Raw genomic sequence first — 25,264 nt, forward strand, 5'->3', positions numbered from 1 at the left:
TTAACTGTTAATGCTTTTAATTTGTTACAGGGGCATTTATGCAATGAGCCTTTGGATATGTACAGTTATTTACACAGCCAAGGGATCGGTGTTTCACTTGCTCAGTTCTATATCTCATGGGCTGAAGAATATGAAGCTAGAGAAAACTTTAAGAAAGCAGATAAGATATTTCAGGAGGGGATTCAACAGAAGGCCGAACCACTGGACCGACTGCAGTCACAGCACCGGTAAACTTCTCTGGAGCTTGTCTTCCCTCTTGCAAACTAATAGATATAAATGGTTGGTTTTGCATCTGAGTAAAATGCTCTCCATGGATTGGCAAGTTTACTTAGTTACTATTTAATTTTTTAAAAGACCAATTAATTTTTTAATTTAATATAGAGTAAAATCTACTCCTTGGTATACAATTCTGTAAGTTTTCACAAATGAATAGAGACATGTAACCATTACCATGATCAGGATATACAATAGTTCCATCACTCCACAGAACTTCCTCATGCTCTCACCCTTTGTAGTTCAATACTTATTCTCATCCCCAAACCCCAGCAACCACTGATCTATTCTCCAGCCCTATAGTTTTGCCTTTTCCATAATATCACATAAATGGCATCATACAATGTAGCCTTTTGAGTCTGACTGCTTTCATTTAGCATAATGCATTTCAGTTGTTAAATTGGTTCTACTTTAAAGATGGATTTTATATGTATATTCTGAATACAAGTTTTTTGCCAGGTATGTGACTTGTAAATCTTCTCCCAATTTAACTGTGGTCTATTTGTTCTCTTAACAGTGTGTTTTATAGAACCAGAGTTTTTAATTTCGAAGAAGTCTAACTTATTTATTTTTGTGTGGATCAGGCTCTTGGTATGTCTGAGAACTCTGTTTAGCGAAAGGTTGCAAACATTTTCTATGTTTTCATCTTGAAATTTTTAAAAAAATTCTTGAGTTTAGTTGATAACACAACATTGCATTAGTTTCAGGAGTATAGCATAGTGATTCAACAAGTTGATACATTATGCTGTGCTCATCACAACTGTAGCTATCATCTGTCACCATACAAGGCCCTTACAATATCACTGACTATATTTCTTATGCTGTATCTTTTATTCCCATGACTTATTCATTCCATAACTGGAAACCTGTGTCTCCCTCTCCTTTTCACCCATTTTGCCCAGCCCACCCACCCCGTCCCCTCTGGCAACCATCAGTTTATTCTCTGTATTTATAGGTCTTATTTTGCTCTTTGTTTTTTCCTTTTTTTTCTTTTAGATTCCACATATGAGTGAAATCACATGGTATTTGTCTTTCTCAGTCTGACTTATTTCACTTAGAATGATATGCTCTGGGTAAATCCATGTTGTCACCAGTGACACCGTCTCATGCTTTTTTATGGCTGCATAATATTCCATTATCCATATATATACAATATCTTCCTTATCTGTCTTTTGATAGACACTTAGGTTGCTTCTATATCTTAGCTATTGTAAATAATGCTGCAATAAACATAGGTGTGCATATATCTTTTTGAATTAGTGTTTTTGTTTTCTTTGGGTAAATACCAAGTAGTGAAATTAGGGATTATATGGTATTTCTATTTTTATTATTTTTTTAAAAATTTATTTATTTATTTTAGAGCACACAAGTAGGGGTAGGGGCAGAGGGAGAGAGTCTTCAAGCAGACTCCCCTCTGAGGGTGGAGCCCGACATGGGGCTCAATCCCATGACCCATCAGATCACAACCTGAGCTGAAACCAAGAGCTGGACACCCAAACAACTGAGCCACCCAGGCGCCCCAATCTTGAAGTTTTTATAGTTTTACTTTTTATATTTAGATCTCTGATCCATTTTGAGTTAATTTTTGTAGAAAGTGTTGATCAAGGTTCTTTTTTTTGCATACGAACCCCCATTGTTCTTGTACTACTTGTTGAAAAGATTTTCTCCATTTAATTGACTTTGCACCTTTGTCAGAAATCATATTTGACACCAAAAAAACCTCGTATTTGTGTAGGTTTATTTCTGTTGTTCTGTTCTTTTGATCTGTGTATCTGTTAATTAGTGTATACCACAGTATCTAGGTTGCTCTGGCTTTATAGTAAGTCTAGAAATTGGGTAGATATGAGACCTCCAACTTTGTTCTTCTTTTTAACTCTTCTAGTTCCTTTGACTTTCTGTATAAGTTCTAGAATCAGCTTCCAGGATTTTGATTAGTATTTGCATAAATTTGGTATATTTCTCCATTTATTTAGATCTTTGATTTCTTTGAGTAAGCGTCGGTAGTATTTGTCTTTTGAGGAATTGACTCATTTCATCTATGAGTTTATGAGCATAGAGTTGTTTATAGTATTTATTTTCTTTTTAATATCTGTAGGTTATATAGTGATCTCCCCTCTTTAATTCCTGATATTGTTAATTTGTGTCTTCTCTTTTTTCCCTCAGACTGGCTAGAAGTTTATCGATTTTATTGATCTTTTTAGAGAGCCAGCTTTTAATTTCATTGCTTTTTCTTAATTGATTTTTTCTTCTTTTTTTTCTTCTTCTTTTTTTTATTAATTTCTACTCTTTATTATTTCCTTCTTTGTGCTTGCTTTGAGTTTAACTTGCACTTTTTCTAGTTTAAGGTGATAGCATTTCACTAATTCTAGATCGTTCTTATCTAATATAAAAATTATCTTCTAAACACTGCTTTAGCTATATCCCACAAATTTTGAAATAATACCATATTTTTCATTTTCATTCAGCTCAAATTTTTTTATTTCCCATATGTTGTCCCTTTGACCCATGGGTTATTAATTTAATTGGGAAATGTTTGGAGATTTTTCAGATGTCTCTCTGTTACTGATTTCTAGTTTAATTCCATTATGGTCAGAGAACATAATTTGTATGGTTTCAGCTTTTTTTAATTTATTAAGTTTTGTTTTATGGCCCAGAATATGGTCTGTTGTTGGTAAATATTCCATGGACACTTGAAAAATATGTGTTTTCTGCTGTTTAGGGGTGGAATGTTTTTTAAATGTTATTTAGGTCAAATTGATGGGTAGTCTGTTCTGGTCTTCTGTTCCCTTGCTGATTTTCTGACTACTTGTTCTATCAGTTACTGAGAGAGGAATTTTGAAGTTCCTTTTATTATGAATTTGTCTATTTCTTCTCTAAGTCCCATTTTTTTTGCTTTATATATTTTGAAGTTCTGAAGCATACACATTTAGAATTGATCCCTTTATCATTATATAATGTCTGTCTTTATCACTGGTCGTACACATTCTGAAGTCTCCTCGGTCTGATATTAGTACAGCCACTCTGGCTTTCTTTTGTTTATATGATATATCTTTTTCCTTTCCTTTTTTTTTTTTTTTTTTTTAACAGTTTTAGAGTTGTGTGACCATGACCACTACCTAATTTTAGAACATATTTAACACCCCCAAATGAACCCCATACTCAAGAGTAGTCACTTCCCATTCCCACTCAGCCACTTCCAGGCAACTGCTTATCTGCTTTCTCTATCTAGCTTTGCCTGTTCTGGGCTTGGCACATAAATGGAATCCTATGTTATGTGGTCTTTTGTGACTGGCTTCTTTCACTTAGCATACTGTTTTGAAGGTTCATCATAGTCTGTTCATCATTGATGAACATACTTGTGTCATATTAGTATTTCATTCCTTTCTATTGCTCAGTAATATGCCATTCAATGGCTATGCCACATTTTGTTTATCCATTCATCAATTAATGAGTATTTAGGTTGTGTCCATTTTTTGGCTCTTGTGAAATAATGCTGCTGCAAACATTCATGATGCAGGCTTTTGCATGGATTTTTTTTTTTTTCATTTTTATCCCATATCTTCATATTTAAAGTGGGTTTCTTATACACAGCAAATAGTTGGGTCTTGTTTTTTCCTCAGCTCTTTTTTTTTTTCAAAGATTTTATTTATTTATTCGACAGAGAAAAAGACAGCCAGTGAGAGAGGAAACACAAGCAGGGGGAGTGGGAGAGGAAGAAGCAGAGGAGCCTGATGCAGGGCTTGATCCCAGGACTCTGGGATCACGCCCTGAGCCGAAGGCAGATGCTTAACGACTGAGCCACACAGGCACCCCCCTTGGCTCTTATAATATCTTTTCAAATGGTGTATTTAGAACATTTACTTTAATTTTTAATTGTGTTCAATTTAGATCTATTATTTTCTTATTTGTTCTCAATTTGTTCTCTATCTTTTGTTCCTTTGTTGCTTCTTTCCTAACTTCTTTTGGATTGTCTAAATATTGTTTAATATTTCATTTTAATTTTTTTATTGGCTTTTTTTGTCTGTTACTATTTTTTTTAGTGGTTGTCTAGGGTATATTATAAACAGACCTCACCTTTCACGGTCTACCTAGAGTTGATATTTTACCACTTCAAGTAAAAAAAATATAGACGCTTTTTAATCATCTAGATCCCTTGATCTTCCCTACTTTTTTGGTATCCTTGTTATATGTATTACATCTACATACACTGAAAACCCCACCAGACAATGTTATAATTTTTGTTTTCTTTTTTTTTTTTTTTAAAGATTTTTATTTATTTATTTGACAGAAATAGAAACAGCCAGTGAGGGAGGGAACACAAGCAGGCGGAGTGGGAGAGGAAGAAGCAGGCTTATAGCAGAGGAGCCTGATGTGGGGCTCGATCCCAGAACGCCGGGATCACACCCTGAGCCGAAGGCAGACGCTTAACCGCTGTACTACCCAGGCGCCCCATAATTTTTGTTTTCAACAGTCTTACATATTTAAAGAACTTTGGAGGAAAATGTCTTTTGTAGTCATCATTTTTGTTCTTTCTTCATTCCTGAAGTCCTAAGTTCTCTTCCAGTGTGATTTCCCTTTAGCCCGAGAGGTTTGTTTAGCCATTCATTTAGCGTGAGCCTATGGCTAATAAATTCCCTTAGTTTTTCTTCATCTGAGAATGTCTTCATTTCATCCTCATTCCTGAAGGATATTTTTGCTGGATGTAGAATTCTGGGTCAACAGTTCTTTTCTTTTTTTTCTTTTCTTTTTTTAAATTAAATTTTATTTATTTGAGAAAGAGCACAAGCCGTGGGGAGAAGCAGTGGGAGGAGAATCAGACTCCCCAGTGAGCAGGGAGCCTGAAATGGGGCTCTCTCCCAGGAGCCTGGGATCATGACCTGAGCCAAAGGCAGCCACTTAACCAACTGAGCCACCTAGGTGCCCCTCAACAGTTCTTTTCTTTCGGTACGTTAAAGATGTTGTTGCACTGTCTTCTGGACTCCATGATTTCTGATGAGAATAGTTCCTACTCTGTATGTAATATGTTGATTTTCTCTGGGTGCATTTAAGATTTTTTTCTTTTCTCTTTTTTTTTTTTTAAGATTTTATTTATTTGAGAGAGAGTGAGAGAGAGCACGCACAAGTAGGGGGGAGGGGTAGAGGGAGAAGCAGGTTCCCCGCTGAACAAGGAGCCAACATGGGACTCAATCCCAGGACCCTGGGATTATGACCCGATAGGAAGGCAGACGCTTAACTGATTGAGCCACCCAGGCGCCCCTAAGATTTTTTTCTTTAACATTGTTATTCAGAAGTTTGATTATGATGTGTCTAAATATGTGTGATTCCCTCTGCATTGAAACGATTTGGGGATTACTGAGCTTTTTGAATTTGTAAATGTATGCCTTTCATAAAATTTGTGAAGTTTTCAGCCATTATTTATTTCTGGACTTTTATGTCTTTTTCTGGGACTTTAGTTACACATATGTTAGACTTTTTGATGTTGTTCCATCGGCCCCTGAAGCTCTTTTTTATTGTTTCGTTTTTGTTTTTATTTATTTATTTTTTTAAGATTTTATTTATTTATTTGTCAGACAGAGAGAGCACGAGGAAGGGGAGCGGCAGGCAGAGGGAGAAGCAGGTTTCCTGCCGAGCAAGGAGCCCAACACAGGGCTCAATCCCAGGACCCTGGGGTCATGACCTGAGCTGAAGGCAGATGCTTAACCCACTGAGCCATCCGGCACCCCTGTTTTTGTTTTTAATTCTTTAACGTTTCTTTTTTCTGTTCTTCAGAGTGGCTAATTTTTGTTGATTTGTCCTCAGGTTCATTTACTCTTTCCTTAGCCAGCTCCATTCTGATATTGAGTTCATTCAGTAAATTTTTTATTTCAGATAATATGGTTTTCAGGTCTAAATTTTCCATTTGGTTCTTTTTTATGGTTTTTGTGTTTCTGCTGAGAACTTCTTCTTTCTATTCATTTCAGATGTTTTAATCTTCATTTCTTAGAGTGTCGTTATAATAGTTGCTTTTAAATTTCTGTTTGAAAATTCCCATCACCTAGGTCGTCTTGATTTTGATATGTGTTGATTGCCTTTTTCTTTGAGAATTGATCATATTTTCCTGGTTCTTTGTCTGTCAAGTCATTTTGGATTATATCCTGGACATTTGTCCTGTTACTATGTTATTAAACTCTGAGTCCTGTTGATTGATATTCTCTGGGGAATGCTGATATTTTTGTCTTAGTAGGCAACCAACCATCAGATATCACAAGCTCTTTCTCATGTGGATAGTGGTTCCATTGGCAGTTCAATTTTCAAGACCTTTGGATCTATCCCATGTGTAGGCTGCTAAGTGGTTAGTCTAGGACTTGGGCAATGGTTTATATCATACTTCAGTTCTCAAAGCCTTTTCTGTGTTCCTTTGGGCCTGCCTTCTGCGTGCATAGCTCAGGAGTGAGTCCAGGACTTGTGCCAATTCATGTAGAGAATTAGGAGATCCCCTTCTTCAGTTCATCCTCTCCAGTACCTCTCCCACATTTGTTGGCCCTCAGAGTCTCCTTTTCCCAGTACTCTGGCCAGAAAGATGAGGTTTTAGCTTCCCACACCATCGTTGCAACAATTTAAAACCACAAGAGAAAAGAGAAGAAGAAGAAAAAAAAAAACAGGAAACAACCCTGTGTGGGTTGTTTCTTCAAGTTTGACTCCTCTCTACAGTCCACTTGCTTTTGTTTACTTTTTCAGAGGCCTCAGTTGCTTTCTTTGTATTTTGTTTATAGTTTTTAATTCTACCTGGTGAGAGAGAGGCTACCGTCGGCTTTCTCCGTCTTGGCCAGCACTTGCAGTTTATTCTGGTTTTTACCCTTTGGATAATATGTAAAGCTTTGGCAGCAGCACAGGAAGTTTAATCTTCAAACTTCTCCCAGCTTTGCTAAAGTAAAATGACATGTGGGATACAACTTCATTTCATATGGTTTGGGAAAAAATGGTATGGGGGTGAGCAGTGTGCCTAGAGACAGCAAGAGACATAGACAGTGATAAAGTAGATGTGGCAAGATGTTAACAGTTGCTGAATCTAGGTGAAAGCATATGGGGGCTCATTTACTCTCCCAACTATTTTGTAAGTTTAAGAAGTTGATGGGAAACTCTGACCTTAATAAATTCTTTAATCTTAGTCACCCTGATCTGATCCTCAGATCAGCCTAATGGTACCCTACAGTGTATGCTAATTGGTGGAACTTGGACATTTAAAGGGGAAGTTAAATCATCCTATTCCAAACTTTCTCTGATTTCAAGGTAGCTTTCTTTATTCCTGAGAGAATAAATACTTTCTTTGGGTTATTTCTCTATATTTCTTCTCCCTTGTTTTAATAAATTAGAAATTTTGATTCTGGTGAGTAGTGTTCATCTCCCCCAAAAGTTAATTGCCCATTCTCTTACTTTTAGACAATTCCAAGCTCGGGTGTCTCGGCAAACTGTGTTGGCACTTGAGAAAGAAGAGGAGGAGGAAGTTTTTGGATCTTCTGTACCACAACGAAGCACACTGGCTGAACTAAAAAGCAAAGGGAAAAAGACAGCAAGAGCTCCAATCAGCCGTGTAGGAGGTGCTCTTAAGGGTAAGTTTGTTAAGTGTTATTATGGGAAGCTCTTAGTCTCGGGTGGTAGGCAAATTATGTAAAGAGATAATGTATAAATATATATGTGGACACTGTCCTGGTTTTCTGAATACTAGGTAGCAGAAAGAAGGAAGTCTTCAGAGAGCTGAGATTATAGTATGCAGCAAAAGCAAAACATGTCAGCAATTTTGTTTCTTAATTAAGAAAAACCTAATATATAGGAAGCATCAAGAGTTTCTGAGTTTGTTAGTTGAAAGAAGATATGCAATAATATAGCCAGTATTGTCAAAGTAAAGCTTACATGTACCGGAGCCTCAGAGAATGTATTAACATGGTCTTCAGCTTTTGGGGGCCAGAAATTGGACTCTCTTTCTATACCTAAAGATGATCAATGATAAGCTTTTTTTTTTATTATTCAGCATGTTTAGGGAAGTTTTAGATTCACAGCAGAATTGACTAGAAAGTACAGAGAGCAATAAGCTTTTACTAACTACATTTATAGCAGTTAGACGGATGGACCAGAATTTTTAAAAATCTCTTATTCCTTTTGTGATCTCAGCTTACCAGTATTCAAAATGTTACTTGCAGATCCTAGAATTAAGGTATAGGGAGTATATAGACCTAAAGAATATTCCATCCAGATCGTAATGAAGCTTGATTATAATGAGCACCACAACAGAGAACACCCCTAATAAATGGGCTAATTTGTCTTCACTAGATTCAGCACGTTTCAGCTGATTTCCATTGAGAGAAAAATTTTAAATTGACAAATGAAGACTTAAGTTAGGTAGTCTCTGAGAAAACTAGACAGCGTTAGAATGATGATTGAAGGAAGATGTAGAATTTTTTTTTTAAGATTTTGTTTATTCGTCAGAGAGAAAACGAGCACAAGCAGGAGCAGCAGCAGGCAGAGGGAGAAGGAGGCTCCCCCCTGAGCAAGGAGCCCCATGTGGGACTCCATCCCAGGACCCTGGGATCATGACCTGAGCTGAAGGCAGATGCTTAACCAACTGAGCCACCCAGGCACCCCTACTTTTTTTTTAATGTATCTAAAAATAAAAGACTGGAGGTGAGGGAAAGGAGGGAGAGTATAAGTAACACAATGGATTAAAAAGTTAATAATTTGATTCATGAAAGGTTTTTAAAAATTATTGTTTAAAAAAATCTCTTTGTTTCTATGGTAGTAGGGGTAATCTCCTTGATTTTAGGAAGTATTAGGTATACCTTATCTGGCATCTAAGTTGATAATTAAAGATTTTACTTAAAGTTTTAATATTTTTCTCCTAGCTCCAAACCAGAACAGAGGACTCCAAAATCCAGTTCCTCAACAGATGCAAAGTAATTCCAGAATTACTGTTTTTGATGAAAATGCTGATGAGGCTTCTAGAGCAGAGTTGTCTAAGCCTACAGTTCAGCCATGGATAGCACCCCCTGTGTCCAGGGCCAAAGAGAATGAGCTGCAGGCAGGCCCTTGGAACACAGGCAGGCCTTTGGAATACAGGGTAAGGACTCTTAGCTCCAGTATAATTGCCAACATAACAGAGACTTCAGATTTAGAGTAGAAGAGTATTTTTAGCATGTCTTTTAATTCCTCCTGAATGATTAGGCATGGTCGGCATATACTTTGTCAGAATGTGTAATTGTGGTAATTTTCATTTTTTTCTTCATCGCCAGCCTCGTGGTGGTACAGCTTCTGTGACCACTGTACCCTCTCTGCTTCCCAGTTTTACTCCATATGTTGAAGAAACTGCACAACAGCCAGTTATGTGAGTTTGATTTCCTGATATTTTGAGGTGGGAATTATTAAGAGTGAGCAGGGTCACCTATTCTGGTTCCCAAAGGCATTTCCTTCTCTATGGGGATGGAAGTAGCCAGACAAATTGTGTTTTTTTAATGTCTATATTCTTTAGAGTATGTTAGGGCTAAAAGAACATTTGGTAATATTCTTATTAAGGAATAAACTGCGTAGGTTTATATTTACATTGCTATAGTCAAAGATAATCACTTTGATTTAAGTGAGATGTTCTACCTTTGTTATTGACAGTAATTAGAAATTATGATAGTTTTTCCTCTTACCCTGTTCCTTCCTTCTGGATGTCTTTTTCCTTTTCTTCCTAACCCTTAGCATTTCTGTTATAAGAAAAGGAATGATAGGATAGGTGATACTTAGATCATCAGGCAGTGTGAGATCTAGTCTAATACACATTGCACAGTATATAATACTAGGATCAGATTCCGTGTCCCAGTACAAGAGTTTTCTCAAAACTAATCTATAACCCCTCATCACTATATGCTAGATACTATAGGAATGCAAAAATAGATAGGATTTATAGCAAAAAATTCTGCCTGATAAGAGCTCAACACAAGGGAGGATATTCTTAAGACATCTCTATGAGAGACACCTGGGTGATGCAGTTGGTTGGGTGTCTGACTCTTGGTTTTGGCTCAGGTTGTGATCTCAGGGTCATGGGATCATCTGAGAGCGGAGTCCGCTTGAAACTCCCTCTGCTCCTCCCCACCGTGCTCGCTGTCTCTCTTACGCAGATGAATAAATCTTTCTAAAAAAGAAGGAAAGAAAAAAATCTTGTGAGACTTTACAAAGGATTACCTGAAGAAATTGATAGCACACATTTGTGGATACTTAATTTTTCGAATGTTTCAAATCACCTGTAGATAAAATTATGGCAAAATAAATATGGTATAGAAAATGTTGAACTTTATTTTTATTTGAACTCTTCTTCATGGCTATCTTATTTGACCTGTCTGCTACATTTTTCTTTGGTTTGTGTTTTTTTCTTAATGATATGTTCCAGGAGCTCTTCATAGCTAATCAGCTAAAATCTGTAATAGGAGTTGCAAATATCTCCCCCTAATTTGTCACTTGTTTTTGATCTTGTTTAGCAGTAACCATTACAAATATATTTCTAATTCCTATGTAGATTTAACAGTCTTCATTATGGTTTCTATGTCTCCATCATTCTTTGCTGGGATTACTGCAACCTACCTAATCTTTCTACTTCTTGTGTTACTCATCCCATTCATTCTTTATCCTGTCACAGGTCTGCATTGCAAATCTGATTGTTTCATTTTCCTGATCAGAATCCCTTGCTTGGTCCCCATAACCTTTGGGATGAAACCAAAACTCCGTAAGATTAATTATAAGACTGTTCTTGATTTGGCCTCTACTAACATCTCCAGTTTCCTCCCCCACATGTAGTCAAACCCGACTGCAAGTTTCTGAACTTGTCGAGAGCAGCTACCCTTTGGACGTTTGAGTTGTTTCTACTTTTTGGCTAATTATGAATAATGCTTCTGTGAACATTTGTGTATATGGGTTTTTTTTGTGGACATCTGTTTTCATTTCCTATGGGTATATACCTCAGAAGGGAATTGCTGAGTCATATAGTAACTCCATGTTTAACATTTTCAGAAACTGTCAAACTGTTTTCCAAAGAGGCGGCACCATTTTCTGTTCCCAAGTTGCCATAATGAATGAGGGCTCCAATTTCTCCACATCCTCACCAACATTTTTTATTATTCACTTTCTTTTGGTTTTGTTTTTTTGGTTATTGCCATCCTAGTGGGTGTGAAGCAGTATCTCATTGTGGTTTTGATTTGCATTTTTCTAATGATTAATGATGTTAAACATCTTTTCATGGACTTACTGGCCATTTGTATTTCTTTGGAGAAATGCCCATTCAAATCCTTTACCTGTTTTTCAATTGGATTATTTGTCTTTTTATTTATTTATTTACAGATTTTATTTTTTTGAGAAAGAGCGTGAGCCCGAGTGGGGGGAGGGGCAGAGGGAAGGGGCAGAATCCCAAGTGGACTCGGTGCTGATGTCTGAGTCCGATGCAGGGCTTGATCCCATGACTCTGAGATCACACCCTGAGCTAAAATCAAGAGTTGGTGGCCCAACCCATTGAGCCACCCAGATGCCCTGTCTTTTTATTTTTGAGTTGTAAGAATTTATATATTCTGAGTACAAGTTACTTATCAGATACATGATTTGCAAATATTTTTTCCCATTCTATCAGTTGCAGTTGTCTTTTCATTTTCTTTGTTCTTCTTTTCACTTTCTTGATGTTATCTTTTGAAGCCCAAAAGGTTTAAAAATTTTGATGAAGTGCAACTTACTTTTTACTTTTGTTTCTTATATTTTTGGTGTTGCATCCAAGAAGGCTTTGCCTAACTCAAGACCATGAAGATTTACTCTCAGTTTTCTTCTGAAGGTTCTATAGTTCTAGCTCTTACATTTAGGTCTGTGATCTATTCTTATTTAACATTTGTGTATGACATAAGGAAAGAGTCCTACTTCATTCTTCTGCATGTGGATATACAGTTGTTTGAAAAAACTTCTTTCCTCATTAGATGGTCTTGGTACTCTTCTTTTTTTTCAGAGAGGGGGTAGGGAGGGACAGAGGGAGAGAGAGAGATCTCAAGCAGGCTCCACACCCAGCATAGAGCCTTATGCGGGGCTCAGTCTCACAACCCTGAGATCATGACCTGAGCTGAAATCAAGAGTCAGACGCTTAACTGACTGAGCCACCCAGGTGCTGCAAATGGTCTTGGTACTCTTGTTGCAAATCAACTGACCATAATGTATGGATTTATTTTTGAGACTTTTCTATTCCATTGATCTACATGTGTGTCCTTATCCCATAGCCTTGATTACTGTAGATTTGTTGTAACTTTTAAAATCTAGAGGTTTGAGTCTCCCAACTTAGTTCTTCTTTTTAAAGATTGTTTTGACCATTCTGGTCCCCTTGCAATTCCATCTGAATTTTAGGATCATTTTGGTAATTTCTGCAAAATAACCAGCTGGGATTGTGTTACGGCTTGTGCTCTGAATTTGTTGATCAATTTCATGAATATTGCCATCTTAATAATATTAAATCTTCTGATCCATGGACATGGAATATCTTTTATTTATATCTTTTTTCATTTCTTTCAACAGTGTTTCATAGTTTTCAGAATACAAATTTTGCACTTTTTAAAAAAATAAGTAGATGTTATTTTTTTTGAGCTATTTTAGGTTTATAGAAAAATTGTTCAGAAAGTACAGAGAGTTCCCATATACTTCCTCCTCCCCAACCCTGTACACAGTTCTCCCTATTAATATCTTGCATCAGTATGGTTCATTTGTTGTAACTGATGCACCAATATTGATACATTATTAACCAATGTTCATAGTTTGCATTAGGGTTCACTCCGATGTGTTTTACAGTTCTATGGGTTTTTCATGTGTCCATCATTGCAGGGTCAAAATAGTTTCAAGTGCCTTAAAACTTTCCTCTACTCCACCTGTTCATTTATCCTTCCCTCAAATCCCTGGCAACCACTGATCTTTATATTGTCTTTATAGTTCTACCTTTTCCAGAAGTCCTAGAGTTGGAAATAAACAGTATATAAGCTTTTCAGACTGGCTTTTCTCAGTAAAATGCATTTAAGGTTTCTTCATGTCTTTTTTGTGGCTTAGTAGCTCATTTATTGTTAGTACTGAATGATAGTCCATGTGTGGATGTTTATCCAGTTATGGGAGGGCATCTTGGTTGCTTCCAATTTTGGCAATTATGAATAAAGTTGCTATCAACCTTTGTATGCAGGGTTTTATGTGGACTTAAGTTTTCAACTGATATAGCTGGATTATATCATAAGACTCAGTTTTGTAAGAAAGTGCCAAACTCTCTTCCAAAGTGGCGGCACCATTTTGTGTTCATTCATACCTCCACATCCTTGTCAACATTTGGTGTTATCAGTATTTTAGATTTTAACCATTCTAATAGTTGTGTAGTGGTATCTCATTATTTTAATTTGTAATTTCTTGATAATATATGACATTGAGTATGTTTTATATGTATATTTGCCTTCTGTGTATCTTCTTTGGTGTCTATTCACACTTCTTTTTAAAAAATTTATTCTGAAGTACTTCATTCTCTTTGGTGCTGCTATAAATAAAAATGTTTTCTTAATTTCCTTTTCTGCTCATTGCAAGTGTATAAAATACATTGATTTTCATATATTGATTTTATATCTTACTTCTTTGGTGAACTCATTATTAGCCCCAGTAGTTTTTACAGATTCTTAGGATTTTCTATATATAAGCATCTGCAAGTAGAGATCATTTTACTTCTTTTCCCACTTGGATGTTTTGTTTCTTTTTTTTTAAATTTATGCTTTATTTCTTTTTTTTCCTGATTGCCCTGGCTAGAAATTCCAGTACAGTTTTGAATAGAAGTGGCAAGAATGGACATTCTTATCTTATTCCTGATCTTAGAGGAGAAGCATTCAGTCTTTCATCATTAAGTATGATGTTTGTGTGGGTTTTTTGTAGATGTCCTTTATCAGGTTGAACACGCTGAGGAAGTCTTTTATATATGTAGATGCTTGGACCCTACCATTAAATAAGGTTCTGATTTAGTGGATCTAGGGTAGGGACAAGATGTCTGGGGGGGGGGGTTGGGTTTTTTTAAAGATTTTATTTATTTAGAGAGAGCGTGAGCAGGGGGAGACGCAGAGGGAGAGAGAGAGAATCTCAAGCCGACTGCGCTGAGTGCAGAACCCGATGTGGGGCTCCATCTCAGGACCCTGAGATCATGATCTGAGCCGAAATCAAGAGTCAGATGCTTGGGGCGCCTGGGTGGCTCAGCTGTTAAGCATCTGCCTTCGGCTCAGGTCATGATCCCAGGGTCCTGGGATTGAGCCCCGCATGGGCTTTCTGCTCGGCAGGAAGCCTGTTTCTCCCTCTCACACTCCCCTTGCTTGTGTTCCCTCTCTCGCTATCTCTCTCTGTCAAATAAATTAAAAAAAAAAAAAAAGAGTTGATGCTTGACCGACTTAACCAAATGCCCCGGGACCAGATATCTTTAGTTGTAAAAAGGCACATAAGAAACTAAAAGGTATATAAGTAATTCTGTCCATAGCCAGAATTAAGAATATTTGCCCTGTTTTATTGAAGTGTACTTCATGCTTCATCCTTTCAAACCTGTATTATCACTTTTTTTTTTTTTTAAGATTTTATTTATTTATTTGACAGAGACAGCCAGCGAGAGAAGGAACACAAGCAGGGGGAGTGGGAGAGGAAGAAGCAGGCTCCCAGCGGAGGAGCCTGATGTGGGGCTCGATCCCAGAACGCTGGGATCACGCCCTGAGCTGAAGGCAGACGCTGAAGGCAGACGCTTAACGACTGCGCCACCCAGGCGCCCCTTTATTATCACTTTCATTCTTTCCCCTTAGCTGAGAACCTTGAACTTGACATCATCAATTCCCTAAATGTTGTATTCCTAACTCTAATTGTTCTTGGTGATAAACAGTAACAAATGGGCTATATTGCATAGGTTAATTTTCTTTCATATACCGGGTTTGATTAAGATATGATATTCAGATTTATTTTATCTATAAGGAATATAAGCTATTTGATGACCCTAACTTATGGCTGATTTCACTCCTCCTCATAACAGAGTAGTACTCAGAGCATGATTGTTGATAATCCATGTAAATTATTTTTTAGCCTCTTTTCTCAATCTTCTTTGTTTTTATTTTTTGAAATCAATTATACATAGTCTTGCTACTGACATTGTCCCTGTGTTCTGTCAAAACATGTAAGAAATAACTCATTTGACCTGTATGGTGAATAATAATTATTTTGCTTCTTTAGGACACCATGTAAAATTGAACCTAGTATAAACCACATTCTAAGCACAAGAAAGCCTGGAAAGGAAGAAGGAGATCCCCTGCAAAGAGTTCAAAGCCATCAGCAAGAGTCCCAGGAGAAGAAAGAGAAGATGATGTATTGTAAGGAGAAGATTTATGCAGGGGTTGGGGAGTTCTCCTTTGAAGAGATCCGGGCTGAAGTTTTCCGGAAGAAATTAAAAGAGCAAAGAGAAGGTATGTGTATTGATCTAGTTCATAGCAAAATTTCTTGGGAATTGTAATCTTTGTCACTTCCCGTTATTTTCTCAAACATTCCTCTACTTCAGTGAAGCAGTTCTGATCATGGTCACCGGCAACCTCCTTTTTGCCAATTCCAGTGGCCATTTATCAGTCTTGATCTTTTTTGACCTCTTGGCTTCATTTGACTCAGTTAATGAAATACTTGTTTATGAAATGCTTCTCTTGGCTTTTTTCTTGGTGTGTATTCCCTCCCAGTTTCCTTCACTGCTATTCTTCTCATCAAAGACTTCTTCCTAAGGCCCAGGATAGAATCTTGGAATATTCAAATTATCTTTTCTTTCTACAGCTATCACTAAGTAATGGATTAAATACTGTTTACAAGCTGGGCACTCACAAATTTATATCTCTATCCCTGACATTTCACCTGAACTCCAGACTCCTATTTAGTTACCTGTATCTATTGGCTATTCCAACAGACATTTTAAACTCAACATAGCCAGAACAGAATTACTGATTTCTGCCAAAAACCACACCCTAACACATACGCATATCACAGCCTTCCCCATTTTAGTAAAAGGGAACACCATGCACCCAGTTGGTTCAAGCCAGAAAACCCAGAAGTCATCTCTGATCCCTCTTTCTGTACCATTCCCCCACATCTAATGAATAAGCCTATCAACTGTACCACCAAAAATTTCCCCAATCTTTCATTTATCACCATTCTCATTATTAATTCAAACCACCATCTTTTAGGTAGACTACTGCAGCCAGACTTTCTGCCTTCAGTCTGGCCTTACTACAGTCCATTTTGCTCATAGCAGATGATCTTTATAAAAAGTCCGGGTCCTATCATTACTTTACTTAAAATTCTTCAGTGTTTTCTCATTGTCTTACCATGCAGTACAAACTCTACCCACACACTGCTTGGCTCCTCCCTACCTCTCCAACCTCATCTTTAGCTTTCTCCCTCTTACTTTGCTACAATCATACTGGCCTTCTCTGGAATCCTTGAACACAGTGCTTGTTCCTGCATTAGGGCCTTTGTGCCAGCTTTGGCCTAGAATTTTTCCCCAGATCTTTATATGACTGGCTCCTTATCATTCAGGTTACAACTTTGTGAATATCACTCTCTTAAAATGATCTTCCCTGCTTACCTGTCTTAAGTAGCTCCTGACCTCCGTTCTCCTACTCAGTCACACATTCTCACATCACCTATTTTATTTTTAACACTGATTTTCTTATTAATTTGTGTGTGTGTATGTCTCCCCCAAACTGAATGTTAGTGTCACATGACCAAGAACTTTGTATTATGCACCACTGACACATAAGTGCTCTGAATTGTGCTTGGCACATCATAGATATTCTGGTACTTATCGATTAAGTAAATGAAACAATAGAGACCTAGACCTCAAGTAGAGGACTTTGCTCCATTTATATTATTCTCATCTGTAATATTAGCTTGTATGTTGAGGCCATGAGCTCCAAAGACAGTTTTTGACAGAATAAATGGCTATGAGGAGTAACGTTATCAACCAACCTTACTGTTTCTAGCTGAGCTACTGACCAGTGCAGAGAAAAGAGCAGAAATGCAGAAACAGATTGAAGAGATGGAGAAGAAGCTCAAAGAAATTCAAACTACTCAGCGAGAAAGAACGGGTGATCAGGTCATTTCTCTCTCGCTTCTTTTTTTTTTTCCCCCCTTTTTTAAAGATCTATTTATTTATTTTAGAGATAGAGTGTGCAAGCAGGGAGAGGGGCAGAGGGTGAGAGAGAGGGGAAGTAGACTCCCCACTGAGCGCGGAGCCCCATGCAGGGCTCCATCTCACACCCTGAGATATGACCTGAGGCGAAATGAAAAGTCACGCTCTTAACCATGCCACCCAGATGCCCCCATTTCTCTCTTTTTTTAATATAGAAAAGTACACTTATTGAAACAAATTTAAACAGTATAAAAGCATAGAAGATAAAAATCCTCCCAACCCCCATTCAGAGTTTCTGGTAGTTTCATGGCTATTAGTAGCAACAAAGTCCAGCAGAAGAGTAATTCAACAGGTGACCTCAAATAGAACTTGTGTCACTAGAAGTGATGCAATTTATTGACTTCTTATTTAGACTCTAAACCATTGTTTTATAACTTCTGGACTTTAGCTTTTTATTCTAGTTATGTTTGCATTGAAATGGGGTCACCCAAAGAAATCTGGTATAGGCTTGGCACTGCTCGGTTGAGTACAACAGAAGCAGTTTATACTAGGAACGTAAATTATTAGAACTTTTATAGTATAGATATTTTATATGGTTAGTGGGTATCTAGGTGAAGAGCATGGTAAACCTAATTTTGGAACTAAAGCTTGAAAATAGGATTTTTTAGATAGGAGAGAAACATTGATTTTGCTTATTTAATGCAAATAGCAAGAAGAGAAGATGACTACAAAGGAGACAGCTGAACTGCAAATTGCTTCGGAGTCTCAGGAAATACCAGGAATGGCTCTATCCAATTCTGTTTGTCCAGTAAACTCTTGTGCCAGGTAGGACCACATTGGTGGAAGGGATGATGCTTATAGGAGGGCACTTAGAGCCAACCTTTGTCTCTAATGACTTGAAGTCTTTTGTAATATCAAGACAAAATGTTTGCAAGTCTCTGTCACAACGTAAGCTTTGATGCTGATGAGGGAAGACAGGGTACTCACTTTTTTTCCATTAAAAAAAATACACGTTTCTTACAGAAACAATCAAATATCATTTTTAAATTCAAAACAAATTTTTTTAAAGTAGGCTTCACGCCCAGCATTGAGCCCAACATGGGGCTTGGACTCACAACCTTGAGATTAAGACCAGAGCCGGGATCAAGAGTCGGACGCTTAACCGACTGAGCCACCCAGGCACCCCTCAAATACAATTTTTTAAAGATAAAGCCACCCATTTCTACAACCAAGAAATTACTGCTATTAACATAAGTATATCCTTATGTGTTCTGTTTTTTGTTTTATTTGATAAAAATGAAAGTTTACCATTTTGTAATCTGTTTATACTGTTAATGTTAAAACATCTATTGTCAAATATACTTCTGTAACAATTTTAATGACTGAAGGTTCTAACTTCTTAAAGAATTTGGATTAACAGTACTAGAATATTTTTTTTATCTTAGAGTGAAGAAGCTTATATTTAGTGAAAAAGCCTCTTGGACTTATAAGAATCAAATAATTCTTTCTGTGGGTACTTAGGATGTGTTCTAAAACAAGTTTCTTCACAGGGAGACTTCACTTGCAGAGAACATTTGGCAAGAACCTCATTCTAAAGGTGAGTTGTATTTGACAATGTCATGAAAAACTTACCTATAGCAAACACATTATGTAATATGTGGTAAATATTTTTCTTAATTATGGTAAAGGGAGCCGTAAGAAGACAGAGGGGAACTAAGATACTATCGTATCTTTGAATCATGGAATTCAGTTATAAACATATGATTCGAGATAGGATAGAATTTTTTTTTTAAGATTTTATTTATTTATTTGACAGAGAGAGAGACAGCCAGCGAGAGAGGGAACACAAGCAGGGAGAGTGGGAGAGGAAAAAGCAGGCTCCCAGCAGAGCAGGGAGCCCAATGCGGGGCTCGATCCCAGGACTCTGGGATCACGCCCTGAGCCAAAGGCAGACGCTTAACAACTGAGCCACCCAGGCACCCTGAGAAAGGATAGAAATTTAAGAATGTTATTGTTTTTGTAAGGTTCCTCGGTGCTTTGAAATGTTTAGTTTTACTGTAAATTTAAATTTATATTAACTACCGGATATTATTTTCCACCTTACCAGTGTACACTGAGCAAAACCTATCAATAGTATCCAGCAGCCAAGAAAGTGGTTTTTCTTTTTATTTATTTATTTGAGAGAGAGAGAGAATGGTAGAGAGAGCATGAGGGGGGGAGGGTCAGAGGGGAAGCCAACTTCCTCCTGAGCAGGGAGCCCAATGCGGGACTCGATCCTGGGACTCCAGGATCATGACCTGAGCCAAATGCAGTTGCTTAACCAACTGAGCCACCCAGGCACCAGAAAGTGGTTTTTTGGAAAAGAGCGGAAAAAATGTCTAAAACTAAAGCTATTTAGGGGTGCCTGGGTGGCTCAGTAGGTTAAGTGTCTGCCTTTGGCTCAGGTCATGATCCCAGGGTCCTGGGACCAAGCCCCACATCCAGCTCCCTGCTTGCGGGCAGCCTGCTTCTCCCTCTCCCTCTGCCTGCTCCCCATTTGTGCCCCCTCTCTGTCAAATAAATAAAATCCTTAAAAAAAAAACCTGAAGCTATTTATATTCAAATTTATTCTTTTTTTTAAAGATTTTATTTATTTATTTGACAGAGACAGCACACAAGCAGGGGAAACGGCAGGCAGAGGGAGAAGCAGGCTCCCCACTGAGCAGGGAGCCCGATGCGGCTCGATCCCAGGACCCTGGGATCATGACCTGAGCCAAAGGCAGAGCTTAACCAACTGAGCCACCCAGGCATCCCAAATTTATTCTCCTTTCATTTAAAAGTATGTTAAAAGTGGTAAAAACATGAATATCTACCTATTAGTAGTTTTAAAAAATTAAATAGAATCTGATTAAAACTCTAACTCTAACCACCAATTTATAGGAAATACAAAGCCTGGAGGAACATGTTAAACAACACAGGAAGATGTAATTGGCAAAAAATCCAGCATTATGGGGCAAACAACCAGTTCCTTCAACAGAAAATTACTAAAACAACAACAAACCCTCTAGAATCAAAGTGATTCAGGAGGCATTTCAACCAGTCACAGTATATGAATCTGCTTTCCCAATTCAAACTTTCTAAATAATTTTAGTAAAATGTGAATCTTCTGATCAGATATATGATACTCAGAAATTATTAATCTATAGGTATGATTATGTTTTGAGATTATGCTTTTTTGAACGAGCCTCTCTCTTTTAGAAATACATACTGAAATATTTACAAATGATATGATGTCTTAGATTTGCTTTAAAATAATTCAGAGTTGGGTTGGGTTTGGAAAGTAGTGGTAGTGGTGAGCAATAAAAATGAGACAATCATCCACGTTTAGATAACTGTTATTAAATGATCTCTACTTTTATATGTTTGAAATTGTTCATTTTAAAGAACAGATTACCTTTCTGCTTCCAAACAGCACAAAGTATTAATTGACTTAGATTTCTTAAAGAATAGGCATTTACTCTTAAGAGCATAAATCTGTTATCTTTTTCTATAGGTCCCAGTATACCTTTCTCCATTTTTGATGAGTTTCTTCTTTCAGAAAAAAAAAATACCAGGTTTGAAGTTTTTGTTTTGTTTTCATACTTAAAACTCTTCTATTGTTATGAATGAGGATGCATTAAGGTTTACTGTTATCTATGTGAACAGAAAAATAAATTAAGTGGGGTATGTTTTTTTCCAGTCGTCCTGCCGATCCCCCACGGGTTTTATCCCAACGAAGACCCTTTGCAATTCTCAAAACTTCAGAAAGCATCAACTCAAATGAGGATGTGTCTCCAGATGTTTGTGTAAGGAACAATATTCCTAAGTTAATATAAGCAGACCGGTGAATTGTTTCATTCAGCTCTCACAAAGTTAGGGTTAAAATTAAAATCACTTTGAACACATGAAAAGATGTTAACGTCATTAGTCATTAAGAATGTAGGTCAAAACCACAGTGAGATACAATCTCACATACACTGTGATGGCTGTAATCAAAGAAAATAACAGAAACAGAAAATAACAAGTGTTGGTGAGGATGTGGAGAAATTAGAACCCTCATACAGTGCTGGTAGGAGTATAAAATGGTGCAGCCACTTTGGAAAACAGCTTGGTAGTTCCTCAAAATGTTAAACATAGAGTTACCATATGTATGACCTAGCAATTCTCTCCTAGGTATATATCCAAGACAATTAAAAACACGTTTACATTAAAAAAATTGTACGTGAATGTTCATAGCAACATTATTTATAATAGCCAAAATATACTAACATACATGCTATTATTTCACTTGTTATAAAACCCCTTATTTATTTATTTTTATTATAATTTTTTTTAAGTAGGCTCCACACCCAACATGGAACTTGAACTCATGAGCCCAAAACCAAGAGTCATGTGCTCTACCAACTGAGCCAGCCAAATGGCCCTAAAACCCTTAAGTATATGCACTTAAGTGTATGCTGTAACCTACCAGATGTGTATGGTAACAACCGTTGCCTCTGGGAAGTAGTAATTGGAGTGGAGATGGGGGTCAAGTGCGCAAGGGAGACTTTTTCACTATATATCCTTTTCAACTAGTCGACTTTTTAAACCATATACGTGAATTACTTTGAAAGATAAAGGAAGGCACCTGGGTGGCTTATATGGTTAAGTGTCTGACTCTTGGTTTTAGCTGAGGTCATGATCTTGGGGTCCTGGGATCAAGCCCTGTGTCAGGCTCCATGCTCAGCGGGGAGTGTGCTTGAGACTCTCTCTCTCCCTTTGCCCCTGCCCCTGCTTGCAGGTGCACTAAAATAAATAAATAAATAAATAAATAAATAAATAAATAAATAAATAAATAAATAAATCTTTGAAAGACAAAGGAATATTTTTAAAATTTTCCATTTTTTTATACTTTATACTTTGTTTTCCATATTTTTTACTGTGACTGTTAATTATCTTTTAGAAATAAAATAAAAATTCAACATTTGGCATAGAAGAAGACTTAAAAGCTAGGAGGATAGCAGATTATCAGAACACTTTCTAGGTCAAAGCCAGAAGAAAAATAGTATTATTCTTCTGGTTCTTAGGTGAAATTGGTTGGGGAAAAAAACATTATCCAGTATTTTTCCTTTGTGTGGGAATCCTCACAGTATATTTTCTTGATAATACATAGTTTGCTATTTTCATGATATAAAACCTTTTTCCTCAGACGTACGATGTGCTTTTTAAAATTATCTTTCCTAGAGATTCTAATATGCTACTTCTGTACCCTACGTTGAAAATCACTTATCTAATGTTTGTCTCTCTAAGTAAAAAAGATACGTCCTCCATATGCTCACTGAACTATTTCAGCTAAACTTTATGAATTTTTTTTTCAGGATGAATTTACAGGAATTGAGCCCTTGAGTGAGGATGCTATTATCACAGGTTTCAGGAATGTAACTATCTGTCCTAACCCAGAAGACACTTGTGACTTCGCCAGAGCAGCTCGCTTTGTATCCACGCCTTTTCATGAGATAGTGTCCTTGAAGGATCTCCCTTCTGATCCTGAAAGGCTGCTGCAGGAGGAGGATCTAGACGTGAAGATCTCTGAGGACCAGCAGACTGCTTGTGGCACCATCTACAGCCCAACTCTCCGCATCAAGAAGCTCAGGTGATTGATTGTATGTTGCACAAACCAGACTGTTCGAGTGATCACTTATTCTGTGTGTGCTTGTCAGTTAGAGCCATCATTTATCAGGTTCTCACTACCTGCCAGGTACCGTGCTAAGTGCTTTACATGACACGCTGATAACGTGGTGGTGGGATTTGGTAATTGATTTGCGTATGAGGGTTAGAAGAAGTAAATTTTGGTGGTTATGAGACTGAGAGCCCCAGGAGGATTCTGGTGTCTATGAGAAACTTGGCAAAGTATACCTGATTGAGAGACAGGAGGCATTTTGTTTTTCCTTTAATACTAAGTTTTAAATAGTGGTAGAATAGCTTGATATTAATTTCAGATAGGCTAGAAGTGTACTTTTTTTTTTTTTTTTTTTAGATTTTATTTATTTGAGAGAGAGAGAGAGAGAGATCATGAGTAGGGGGGAGGGACAGAGGGAGAGGCAGACTCCCTGATGAGCAGAGAGCCTGAAGTGGGACTTGATCCCATGACCCTGGGATCATGATGTGAGCTGAAGGCAGATGCTTAACCAACTGAGCCACCCAGGAGCCCAGGAGTATACTTTTTTTAAGTATCTTTTAGGGGTGCCTGGGTGGCTCAGTTGGTTGAGTATCGGACTCTTGATTTCGGCTCAGGTTATGATCTCAGGATCATGAGATCAAGCCCTGGGTCAGTCTCCATGCTAAGCGTGGTTCCTCTGAGCCTGCTGAGTCCCTCTGCCTCTGCCCCTCCCCCTGCTCTCGCTCTCTCTCTCAAAAAGGAAGGAAGGAAGAAAAGGAAGGAAGGAAGGAAGGAAGGAAGGAAGGAAGGAAGGAAGGAGGGAGGAAGGAAGGAAAGAAGGAAAGAAGGAAGGAAGGAAGGAAGGAAGGAAGGAAGGAAGGAAGGAAGGAAGGAAGTCTTTAAAAAGGTAAAGTTACCTTTTAATGGGGAGGTGGAAATGAATAAAGGGTAGTATGAAGGAATGGCAAAGGGAGCCACAGACTAAACCTTATGATCTATCTATATTTAAAAGTTGGCTAATTTAAACAAATGAATATTGGTTTTAGGAATATTCTTTAATTTGCCATTTTGTGCTTTTATTTTTATTTTTTTTTTTTTTTAAGATTTTTATTTATTTATTCGACAGAGATAGAGACAGCTAGCGAGAGAGGGAACACAAGCAGGGGGAGTGGGAGAGGAAGAAGCAGGCTCCCAGCGGAGGAGCCTGATGTGGGGCTCGATCCCAGAACGCAGGGATCACGCCCTGAGCCGAAGGCAGGCGCCCAACCGCTGTGCCACCCAGGCGCCCCGCCATTTTGTGCTTTTAAAACTGCATTTTCAAATTTTTGTCCAGTTAACTTTCAGTCACATTTGCTAGCATGTATTCACCTTGACTGATTTGGGTTTCCCTTTTTCTTTCTTGACCTTTTCTTATTAAAGAATAAAATGTATAGAGAAAGGATAAACAAGAAAAAAGTATCTTAGTGTTTCTCAGTAGTCTAGAATAGATGTAGATTAGGCATTTGCTATAGATTAGGTAAATAAAGCATAAATTTAGAAAATCTAATGCTGAGCATTGCCTGTCAACCAGGGTAGATAAAGTCACCTAAATTCTGATTATGAATCTATATCTGTTTCAGGAAAATAATAGACTTTGAAAATTAGGCTAATGAATACTAAATAACAAAGATAAAGTGATACCTGTTATCCCTATGAGGACTGACTCTTGTGGTTCTTTCAGCCCAATTATCGAAGACAGCCGTGAAGCCACACACTCCTCTGGGTTCTCTGGGTCTTCTGCCTCAGTTACAAGTTCCTCCTCCATCAAATGTCTTCAAATTCCTGAGAAACTGGAGCTTACTAATGAGACTGCAGGTAGCTTCATGCACACCACTTGTAAGCAGACCTCTACATCCATGTTTACTGAGCACTTATTTATGTCAGCACACTGAACTATGTGGGGTTTTTTTCCTATAGAAAAGTTCCCATAAATTGTGCAATTTCTAGAATGAATCAGTATTAACTGAACACCGTAGAGACCTGAGGTGGATGAGTTGTCTGAGGTTAGCTGTGTTGATTGTGCAATCTTGTGTTTTTTTTCCTCTCCTCTGTTTATAACACCTATTTTAGGTTATGGGGGTGAAGGGTTTTTTTTTTGTTTTGTTTTGTTT

The 25,264-nt window shown here is 37.5% G+C and overlaps 1 protein-coding gene and 1 long non-coding RNA gene across 3 annotated transcripts in view; one reads left to right on the plus strand and one right to left on the minus strand.

The window, feature by feature from the left end:
* LOC103673466 lies at positions 1-24,934 on the minus strand. Its single transcript, XR_571404.2, has 4 exons — positions 24,795-24,934; positions 10,265-10,420; positions 7,687-7,798; positions 1-263 (listed from the first exon to the last, which is right to left on the minus strand). It is a non-coding gene; the product is annotated as an uncharacterized LOC103673466 (long non-coding RNA).
* BUB1B (BUB1 mitotic checkpoint serine/threonine kinase B) overlaps positions 1-25,264 on the plus strand; it is a 50,165-nt gene that overhangs the window by 13,618 nt on the left and 11,283 nt on the right. For both annotated transcript variants that reach the window (XM_040620453.1, XM_008702254.2), the window contains exons 5-16: positions 31-227; positions 7,693-7,862; positions 9,150-9,364; positions 9,537-9,628; positions 15,523-15,752; positions 17,310-17,422; positions 18,168-18,283; positions 19,009-19,055; positions 20,991-21,051; positions 21,177-21,282; positions 22,834-23,108; positions 24,835-24,968. In XM_040620453.1, the coding sequence (XP_040476387.1) occupies positions 31-227; positions 7,693-7,862; positions 9,150-9,364; positions 9,537-9,628; positions 15,523-15,752; positions 17,310-17,422; positions 18,168-18,283; positions 19,009-19,055; positions 20,991-21,051; positions 21,177-21,282; positions 22,834-23,108; positions 24,835-24,968 (1,756 nt within the window). The remainder of the gene's footprint in view (positions 1-30; positions 228-7,692; positions 7,863-9,149; positions 9,365-9,536; positions 9,629-15,522; positions 15,753-17,309; positions 17,423-18,167; positions 18,284-19,008; positions 19,056-20,990; positions 21,052-21,176; positions 21,283-22,833; positions 23,109-24,834; positions 24,969-25,264) is intronic.

The sequence above is a fragment of the Ursus maritimus genome, unplaced genomic scaffold (assembly GCF_017311325.1).
Source record: "Ursus maritimus isolate PB19 unplaced genomic scaffold, ASM1731132v1 scaffold_35, whole genome shotgun sequence".
NCBI lineage: Eukaryota > Metazoa > Chordata > Mammalia > Carnivora > Ursidae > Ursus > Ursus maritimus.